The 10,581-nt window shown below is 35.1% G+C and overlaps 1 protein-coding gene across 1 annotated transcript; it reads left to right on the top strand.

Annotated features, from left to right (window-relative positions):
* The first annotated feature begins 488 nt into the window (after nucleotides 1–488).
* LOC119796064 (butyrophilin subfamily 3 member A2-like) lies at nucleotides 489–9,199 on the top strand. Its single transcript, XM_038304420.1, has 6 exons — nucleotides 489–648; nucleotides 1,603–1,691; nucleotides 3,335–3,676; nucleotides 5,898–6,185; nucleotides 7,882–8,001; nucleotides 8,154–9,199. The coding sequence occupies exons 1-6, from the start codon at nucleotides 635–637 to the stop codon at nucleotides 8,609–8,611; spliced, it is 1,311 nt and encodes a 436-aa protein (XP_038160348.1). The 5' UTR covers nucleotides 489–634; the 3' UTR covers nucleotides 8,612–9,199.
* Nucleotides 9,200–10,581: the final 1,382 nt, after the last annotated feature.

Here is a 10,581-nt window from a genome sequence, read left to right as displayed (position 1 = left end):
CGACATAGCAATCATTTTACCTTCTATTATTTTCTAGATAAAACTGTTGGTTTCTGTTTGTTCAACAGGTTGTACTGTAGTTCACATTTTACAGTGATTTGGATGAGTATGGAACATGGTAGGTCCAAAGGACACATATTTTACACCTTGCTCTTGATAACCAACATGCATCGGTTTCAAAATTAACAACAGAAGGCTCAGGCTACCTTTCCTGTTAAGCTACAAGCAACTAGGAAAGCTCAGAATCATTTTCTGTTTTTTGTTCATAACACAAAATTCTAAAATGCTACATGAAAATAGGCCTATAGACTTCTAAGAGCAGCATCCCCATGTAACAATAAAAGTTTGTAGGTGCACTTTAACTAAAAAATAAAGTTCACTCTATTTCTTTCAGACAGTTTGTGGTTAATGATTACCAAATAACCACAGTTTGCTCTTTACACCATAATAAAACACTAACCTCTCTGTTAATCAATGTTTGAATTCAAACCCTGTTTTTAGAGCTAGGATGACTATCATTCAGATTTGTTTTATTTCACGTATGGATAACTATAAAAAAGTTTTTTGAACTTGTAAGTTAAGAAAGAAAGAGCATCTATATTACAAAATCACCGACCTGAGGACTTTAACCACAATGCAGCTAAAAAGGTATTTCTAATCATTTTAAACTGTATATATTTATTATTTGCTATTTTGTTGCTTTGCATAGTTTTAAGTTTATACATAACTTCTATAAATAATAGTAACAATTTTATGTATAAAGAAACATTAGCTTAGAGAAACTAAGGTTTCTTTAGTTGGCCATAAATCCATATAAATTGTAGGACCTTTGATGTAGCATGTGTGAGTAGTCATACTCTGTATAATTTCATCAGTCTATCTTGTCTATCATGTGTTTAGTTAATTTTTCTTTATGTTCTCTCTTGTCATTCTAATACATATTATTGGTAGCTCCTTTGAGTTCCAAGCACAGTATTCATATTTCATATCTGGATCAGTTCTGGACTTTAAACCATTGCAACATACTAAAATCTAGTTAGGTGATCTAAAGGTCTAAATGTCAAACACCTCTACTTTCTTATTATCTACCCAAAAAGGGATTTAGATGTCCTGTGCTTTATTGTTATATTATTTTTTCAACCAAAGTTGGGCTTCTGCAAGACTTTGTCATGAAAGCTCTCGTCCTTGTAAATTTTATTCTACACATTCTTTATGTAGCCTAATCTCCAACAATTATATTTGCAATTTAACTGTAAATAACCAATGTAGTGAATTTACCAGGATGTTTGCTTCTTGATGGATGATTAATGTCTGTAATGTGTATGAAAATCATTCTTTATGGTCATTCCATATCCTGTTGTAGCATTGTTTTGTGTTCATACTTAAGTTTCATGGCAGAAATGAGCTAAAAGGACAGTCTTATATTTAAATTCTTAGAGTTAGGGATTATACTTCGTCATTGTAACTAAAGAAAACAAGCCTTCTAAAGTTTTAAAATTTCTAGATGAATTGATGTTTAAATCGTCAAACCCTGCTTAATTTTACTCCTCTCTCTCTCGTCAATATCTTCTTAAGCATCAATATTATATATTTGTATTTCAGTTTTTGTCCCTTGAAGATGAATCACAAGCTGGATGGACTAGTTTTTGGACTCATTATCAGCGTGCTTCTTTTGATACACACAAGAGAAGGTAACTTCTTTAAATCAAAGAGACTTCAGATTTCATTCAATTTTGTGGTCAGACACACAAGTCAAATACAAAATATAATATTGTGTTATCAAGACTAGAAGTAATGTGGTATGCAAAGTACAGACCAACCCTTTTACAGGTGAACGTTCTTGATGCATATTTTTTGTATTCAAATTTGTTCTGATTGCTTTATCCAATAAAATGTATGCACCATTAAGGGTTTATGAATTTAAATGAGCTATGGTTTCAGAGATTCAGAATAGTGACCATACTTGTGGCTCATGTATTAAACATTATGTTAAATGACTTCAAGCTGTTTTTAGAATTTTATGCTCTTCCCATTTTTCATGCTGTTTCATTGAAAAATACTTAATTTAGTGTTACATACTATCAAACTAAGCATACCTAATGAAATCATGAGCTGAAATTCTGGTGCAACAGAAAGGTTACAGTTGTTTTTTTTTTGAGACCTCCACAGAGTAAGCCAATTGAAGTTGTTAAGGTAAATAATTAGCTCTACCATTTGTGTTTGAAACCAGAGAATGTATGGAAAGCCATTTGCTAATCCAATATGAACACAGAAGAGCAAAGACAACCTATCAAGGTTTTATAGTTTAAGATATCCCTCCCATTAGATGATTCCTTTGTATAGATGTAATATGAGATGATAGAACAAAGACTGAAAAATACCAGTAAATTGAGTAACCCAAGAAGATATAAGGCCCTGAATTGACGTTTTTGTAAGCCCAAAGATTGAGGACCAGAGTATTGGTAGTTGCATATATTAATCCAATCTTTCCAATCAGGAAGAAGAAAATATTTGGAGCTGAAAATATCAGCTAGAATCTGCCAGCTATGGAACAAAGTAAATAATGAGATAAAATTAGAAAGTAGTTTCTTAATAAAAAAGGACAATCAGACTGAAAACATAAGATTTTTTATTACAGTTTTAAATGAAAAGACAGTTTCAAATATTCATTAATACATTAAGCATTGAAAGCAGATTATTTTTAAATGGGCTTTAAATATAAATTAATATTCCTTTTAAATGTGGTACGTAAATATCACTTATTTTAATTTTCGTAATAGTTTAAAGCAACATTTTTTGCTAAGTGAAATATATTAGAAAACATAATTAACAATTGCTAATGCTACAGGCACACTCAAAGTCATGCATCTAATAAAAAAATATTTATTTTGACATCAAGAGATTAGATTAAAAGCACCCATGTTAGACATGACATTCAAATCATACTGAGAAAATGACAGGTAAACATTTATTTTTCCTAAAAGACAGCACTCATTATGCTGCTATCCTGGTAATTTAAAAATCTTTGAAAAACATAACAATATATTTAGAATAAGATTGTGACAAAACACTTCATGTAAAAATGGCTGCATGAGAAATGACTCAGTATAAAGCGTCATATGTGACAGATCTTTCATATTTAGCTTGTGCCATTGCAGGTTTTGCTATGGAGGTATCTTTATTTAACCTCAGTCTTTAGGTTGTGGACAGAGTGCAACCAAAACAAAGTTTGCATGATCAGATACGATATCCAGAATTAGCTTTGTGCATGAGAATAAGTAAATCTTTAAGAAGTTAAAATCATTCTGAAATAATAAAAATTTCTTTTTTTCAGGGCAATCACAGGAGTCAAATTTGCCTCAGATAATTAAAGCGATGCTTGGGGATGATGTTGTCTTACCTTGTCATATAAAAGCTTCTGAAGATCCTTCTCAGATTACAATTGAGTGGGGGAGACCAGACCTAAAACCAAGATTTGTGTATGTTTGGCATAACCAGAAAGAATATCTAACCGACCAAAACACAGCCTACATAGGAAGAGCATCGTTGTTCCATGACAAACTGAATGATGGAGACGTTTCACTGAAACTTTCTAATGTGACACACTCTGACAATGGAAAATACAGATGCTACAATCTAAAGGATAAAACAGAATACCTTGTTCAGCTTCTTGTTGGTAAGTAAGCTATACACCACACTACCTGGCTCGTAATTTTAGTAAAGAATCTCAAAAGATGTTCGATTTATTTAGTACATCCACCCTTTCTTCTGTAAATAATCTGAGTATTAAACATTTCACTACAAAATTTAGAAAGAGGCACTCAGGAGGAAAGTTATTATAAAGCAGTTATTTATAAAGGGCTAATGCGATAAAAACATTCCAACATGTTTCAGCCTGCATTAAAAAGAAAATAAGATACCAGTATTAATATACGATAATATACGATACCAGTAATAAGATACGATACCAGTATTGGGAAGGGCCCCAATACTGCACTAAATTGGTGGTATCGGTATCGACGAGTACCAACAAATAGGGCACTGATACCATTTTGAGAGCCAAAAGTTTATTGAACTATTGTCTCCCATTCCAGGTAGGCAATAAAACGTTCTACGGGATTCACTTTGTATTAGTCTTTTTCCTGCTTCACAAAGGTATGAAGCAGCTTGACAAAGCCATGATGGCAATTATTTTACATCCAAGTAGTATGAAGTTATTCACATATATATACACAAACACACATGAATTTCAAACAGCTGGCATTGGTATGGTTTTAGTATCGGCTGATACTGCACAGCCAGGTATCGGGACCAAAAAATGGCACTGGCGTAACACTGTTAAAAAGTATTTCCACATATAAGCTTTTTTCCTGTATCATGAGATTTTGTTATTCTAATTTAAAGTACCTGTGTTACTTTAGCTTATCTATTAGTGTCAGATTAACAAATTTATTTTAGTAAGGTCCAACATAAAGTAGAGCTACGGTAATTTCAAGTGATATTTAATGGTGGGACTGCAGCGACATGACTGGCTCCTCTCACATCTTCTCCAACAACAGGGAGGTTATCATGGTACAGACATCCTCATAGCCCTATCTAGTCAAGTGATGACGAGGTTTGTATATATTAGAGATGCACAGATCAGGATTTTGGGAGTCAATCACCAAAATAAATATCTGCTGATCACTGATTCAGGCACCAAATCAATAAATTATTCAATAATGTTTTTTCATGCACATTAACATTATATCATTAAGTATAAAAATTAGGAGATCAGAAAGTATCATTAATTATCCACTCTTTTAATGAGGGTGTCAGAAGAGAAAAGCATGTTTTAATCAAAATGGGAGATCAATAAAATAATATTGACAAATGATAAAGCTGGGAATGTTCTTAAAATGTTTATTATTGGCTCTTAAAAAAAAAAAAAACCTTTCAGTTTAGCACTAGAAGGACTGTTCATCTCCCTACCTCCAGCAGAGACACCAGTGAGCTGTTAAATTATCTCCTGTGCTCTGTTGCTGTGTCCGGCCTGCAGGCTCCTCTGATCCTCCACAGTCCTCCGTCCATATTCCTCAGTTTGCCTCCAGAGGCTAGCCTTGGCCTACTGCCACCTTTTCTTGCTCTGTCTCACTGGTGGACATCAGCTTTCACCCTTCGTGGCGGGCCTATCAGATCTTCTGCCATCCTGATGTGATCCTCAGTAGTTAACCTCTCTAGCTAGCCTGGGCCAGTTGGAGCCTCCCCCCGCCTTCAACTGGCTTATCTGGTCCACCACTGTGCTCCTCCACTTTCTTCCAGAGCTAGCACGGGCAAGCTACCACTTTTCCTGCTGGTTCTCCAGAGGGGGGAAAGGTTGGCCACCTTGTCCCGGATCTGGCACTCTTGTCCTCAAACTGATTTCCCGACGCTCCTGTCTGAGCTTGAGATCGCCCCCACAACTTACCTCTATTGTTCCGGTTATTCCTCCCTCTGTCTTAGACACTTAGCCAAAACAAAAATAGACCAAGTTCGGAAGAAAGGTGCATGTCCACTTCAACAGAAACTCATCAAAAACAGAATGACTGGTGCTTGGAATCAGTCGTCTTCATAATCGCTGGCAAGACAGTCGTGGCCGATGACCTGAAAATCAGGTGATTGGCCAATTTTCCTACCATTATAGATTTTCTGAGCATTACAGATTAAACTTACTCTTCTTTAAGTAGATAATTTAATTAGCCATGTAGCAATAAACGCTTTTTAATAAATTCCCTCCTAAGTGAATCAGACCTCTTGCTGAATTTTCAACTCTGAGCTCCAGAAGAACATCTTCTGATGCCTCAATAGCTCTCCATTCCCAGTTTCTTGGATTTCAGGACAGATAACAAAAAATAATCAGCTTGTTGTCTTATTGTCAGGCTCAGTATCCTCACCTGGTATCAGTTTGGCAGGACTTGATACAAGCAGTGGTAGAGTGATCTTAGACTGCAGCTGTGCAGGCTGGTATCCAGAACCAGAGGTCGTCTGGTTGCATGGGGAAGGGAACATCATCTCTGCAGGACCTCCAGAGACAATCACAGATTCTGATGGTGTCTACAATGTCAGTAGTAGAGTGACTGTGGAAAAGAGACATAACAACTACTTTACCTGTAGACTCCAACAGAAAGACATCAACCAGACCAAAGAGACACACATTCATATTCCAGGTAAAAACCTTAAACAATTTCAGGAACAAACAAGGTACAGGTGCTGGTCATAAAATTAGAATATCATGAAAAAGTAGATTGATTTCAGTAATTCCATTTAAAAAGTGAAACTTGTATATTATATTCATACATTACATACAAACTCATATATTTCAGATGTTTATTTTGTTTAATTTTGATGATTACAAATGACAACAAATGAAAATCTCAAATTCATCATATCAGAAAATTAGAATATTACTGAAGACCAATAAAAACAAAGGATTTATAGAAATGTTGGCCAACTGAAAAGTATGAACATGAAAAGTATGAGCATGTACAGCACTGAGTATTTAGTTGGGCCTCCTTTGGCCTGTATTACTGCAGCATTGCGGCGTGGCATGTAGTCGATCAGTCTGTGGCACTGCTCAGGTGTTATGATAGCCCAGGTTGCTCTAATAGTGGCTTTTAGCTCTTCTGAATTGTTGGGTCTGGTGTATTGCATCTTCTTCTTCACAATACCCCATAGATTTTCTATGGGGTTAAGGTCAGGAGAGTTTGCTGGCCAATTAAGAACAGGGATACCATGGTCCTTCAACCAGGTACTGGTAGCTTTGGCACTGTGTGCAGGTGCCAAGTCCTGTTGGAAAATGAAATCTGCATCTCCAAAAAGTTGGTCAGCTGCAGGAAGCATGAAGTGCTCTAAAACTTCCTGGTATGTGGCTGCGTTGACCCTGGACCTCAGAAAACACAATGGACCAACACCAGCAGATGACATGGCACCCCAAACCATCACTGACTGTGGAAACTTTACACTGGACTTCAAGCAACGTGGATGAAGTGCCTCTCTTCTTTTCCTCCAGACTCTGGGACCTTGATTTCCAAAGGAAATGCAAAATTTACTTTCATCAGAGAACATGACTTTGGACCACTCACCAGCAGTCCAGTCCTGTTTCTCTTTAGCCCAGGCAAGACGCTTCTGACGCTGTCTGTGGTTCAAGAGTGGCTTGACACAAGGAATGCGACAGCAGAAACCCATGTCTTTCATACGTCTGTGTGTGGTGGTTCTTGAAGCACTCACTCCAGCTGCAGTCCACTCTTTGTGAATCTCCCCCACATTTTTGAATGGGTTTTGTTTCACAATCCTCTCCAGGGTGCGGTTATCTCTCTTGCTTGTACACTTTTTTCGACCACATCTTTTCCTTCCCTTCGCCTCTCTATTAATGTGCTTGGACACTGAGCTCTGTGAACAGCCAGCCTCTTTAGCGATGACCTTTTGTGTCTTGCCCTCCTTGTGCAAGGTGTCGATGGTCGTCTTTTGGACAACTGTCAAGTCAGCAGTCTTCCCCATGATTGTGTAGCCTATAGAACTAGACTGAAAGACCATTTAAAGGCTTTTGCAGGTGGTTTGAGTTAATTAGCTGATTAGAGTGTGGCACCAGGGGCCATCAATTTTGAACCTTTTCACAATATTCTAATTTTCTGATATGATGAATTTGAGATTTTCATTTGTTGTCATTTGTAATCATCAAAATTAAACAAAATAAACATCTGAAATATATGAGTTTGTATGTAATGTATGAATATAATATACAAGTTTCACTTTTTAAATGGAATTACTGAAATCAATCTACTTTTTCATGATATTCTAATTTTATGACCAGCACCTGTATTTGATGTTATTTTTTTAACTGTTGTGTATTTGAATTTGTTTCAGATGATTTCTTCATTGTCCAGTCTGACTGCTCGGTTTCTATCGGCTTTAATGTTGTTTTTGCTCTCATGCTCGTTTTTGGAGTTTTCTTTTTTATCAGAATGAAGCAACAAAGCAAAAAAGGTGAGTAAAATGAAATTCTTTCAGATATTTTAGTATGAAGCAAATAAAATCAAGATTTGAAGGAACAACTTGCTTTGTTCAGTATCTGTGTTACTGATAGGCACTGTGCTCATGCAAAACCTTAATCACTATTTATTTCATGTTTTCTACAGTGAAACCAAATGAAGAGCTAAACCAACTCATGCAGGATGAAAAGCAAAAGACAAAAAAATCTAAACTTCAGGAGCAGTTAAAGAGGAGAACTGAGGAGCAAGAAATCACTGATCAGCAGATACAAAAGTTGAAAGATACATTAGAGAAGCTGAAGGAGCAGAAAAAAACCCTCACTGATAAAAAAGAGAAGGCAGTGAAAGAGCTAGAGGAGAATGACAGCGAGCTTAAAGAAATTGTTGAAGTTAATGGATATTCAAAACTAAAAGAAATTATAATAGGTATCCGTCACTACCTGCTTGATAAAACAGAAGATCCTCAATGTTTGGAACTGATGACAGAGAAACTAATAAAAATCACAGAGGATGAGGTTAATAGCCTGCAGGAAATAGAAGAGAGAATAGGAAATCATATAACTGAGTTACAAAAAAAGCTCAAAGAGATGGAGACAAAGACGTAATTTCATTACTCAGACAGAATGAAATAAATTCTGTAGTTTTGTTCCGCATCGTCACACTGTAATGGGAGAAAAGTTTCAAAAGTTTTAAACCCCACACATTTGCTGCAGACTTTGGGAACTTTTTCTGAGGCTTTTAAGAAGTGTTTTATTTGTCCGACAAGAAAATAGAAATGATTTGTTGATGCAAACACATTTCAGGAGGCAGAACTTCATACTACAGAATATGACATCTGTTTTGTACATCTGAGCAAACTATAACTTTTCTACAATTTAATAAATCATCATCAATCATGTTTTTATGAAACAAATACTTATTAAAAAATACATTTATTTCAAAATAAATAAATGGCAAATTAATGAACATAGTAAACTTTCTTAAAATTTCTTATGGTCTTTTCTTTATTTGTTTTAGAATTTGTAAATGATTTACAAATAAAAGAGTTGATTTAGTATTTTAATTCAGCAGGTGGCAATGAGGCGATTTTTGGTTTACATTGATCAGACAGGTCTTTCATTTAAATATGTAATTGCAAGTTAATTGCAAAATGATTTGTTTACCATTTCAAATAAAAACTGTAATGTGGTTAAATATGCAAATGATCATTACTTATTTAATTTTTTTTTTTTTAAAGCAGTCCTTTGTATTTCTATTTGATTTAATTTACATCTAAAGAAATGGCCCTTCCAATACTTATTGGTAAATGATGAATAAGTTAGCTTTAAATAAAAACTATTTAACAGACTCTTTTGAAGAGAAAGGTTGGTTAAAAAAGAGCAAAGCATTCTCATCAAATCTTAACTGAAACTGCTGGCTAAGGTTAAATACAGTAAGATTTTTATTTACACTGGTAGTAATTACCCCATTTATGACGATCAAAGGTCAATAAAATCAGTGTTCCTTTAGTGTGTAAGTTTGCCAAAGCTAATGTCGGTAATTTTATCTTGACCCTCCATGATCTGACCAGTGATGACATGTTTAATCACAAGGCATCATTCAACCACTGGTTGTCTAGGTGGTGTCCTGAAAACTCTTTTGGTTAATTATTTGCTAATCAAATTGTTTAATGTTGTCTTACTGAAACTTGGCAGCAACAAGAATGCGTGAGCATAAATGAGACAACTCCCTCTAGTTTAAATTTAAAGTACACATAAATCCTGGGGGAGGAGGAGCTATAGCAACAATCTTTCAGTCTGATTTATTGATTCATCCAAAGCCAGTTAATAGTTACATGAACATCTAACCCTAGTTTTCCCAATAAATATTGTAACAAAACCCATGCTGTTTGTAACTTTTTATCATCAACCAGGTCTTCACTCTCAAAGGTCCTATCTGATTTAGTGTTAAACACTGGGTCATTATAGTGAAGTATTTTAGCAATCATGCTGACAGTGAACATGATAGCTTAAATGCAATCTTTAATGCTATGTTAGACTCAAGTAGATTGGTTCAAAATGTGAAAAATGCTACACTTTCCCATCTTCATGCTTTGGATATTGTGAAGTATGGCATTTAATGCAAAGAAATAGCTGTATTTCATCACAACCCCATCCTCTCTGACCCCTTTTTAATAACTTTCAAGCCTACTTTAACAGATTTCTCCCCCAAAAGAAGCTTTTACTTAAGCAGATGAATTACCCTAAATAGACTGAGGATTTTTCTTCTAAAGATTAAAAAAACCTATAAGGAGTTAGATAATAACTGACAGGGTCTAGCTGCCATAAAAATCTATATGAAGCCAGAAAGTTCTTAAACTAAATCCTATAGTTATTTCCATATCAAAACCTTTAGTAAAATAAGACACCAGATTTCAATGAACTGCATTTACACAATAAAGAAAAATTAGGATAGCTGTTTTTACAAATCCACGTAATATTTCCTTCCTCGGACTGGCTTTAGTTAAATATAAGCCAGGTATTCTAATATATGGGATCATAAAACAAAAACAGACTTTGAGCCTCAGAATAAATCT

This window comes from Cyprinodon tularosa, unplaced genomic scaffold (assembly GCF_016077235.1).
Source record: "Cyprinodon tularosa strain WSP-4 unplaced genomic scaffold, ASM1607723v1 ctg1142, whole genome shotgun sequence".
NCBI lineage: Eukaryota > Metazoa > Chordata > Actinopteri > Cyprinodontiformes > Cyprinodontidae > Cyprinodon > Cyprinodon tularosa.
The sequence above is the reverse complement of the archived record's forward strand: the minus strand, read 5'-3'. Positions and strand labels throughout refer to the sequence as shown.

Coding starts and splice junctions, on each gene's coding strand:
- LOC119796064 (XM_038304420.1), top strand. Junction 1,692..3,334: donor TTTGATACACACAAGAGAAG/GTAACTTCTTTA, acceptor TCTTTTTTTCAG/GGCAATCACAGGAGTCAAAT. Junction 6,186..7,881: donor GACACACATTCATATTCCAG/GTAAAAACCTTA, acceptor AATTTGTTTCAG/ATGATTTCTTCATTGTCCAG.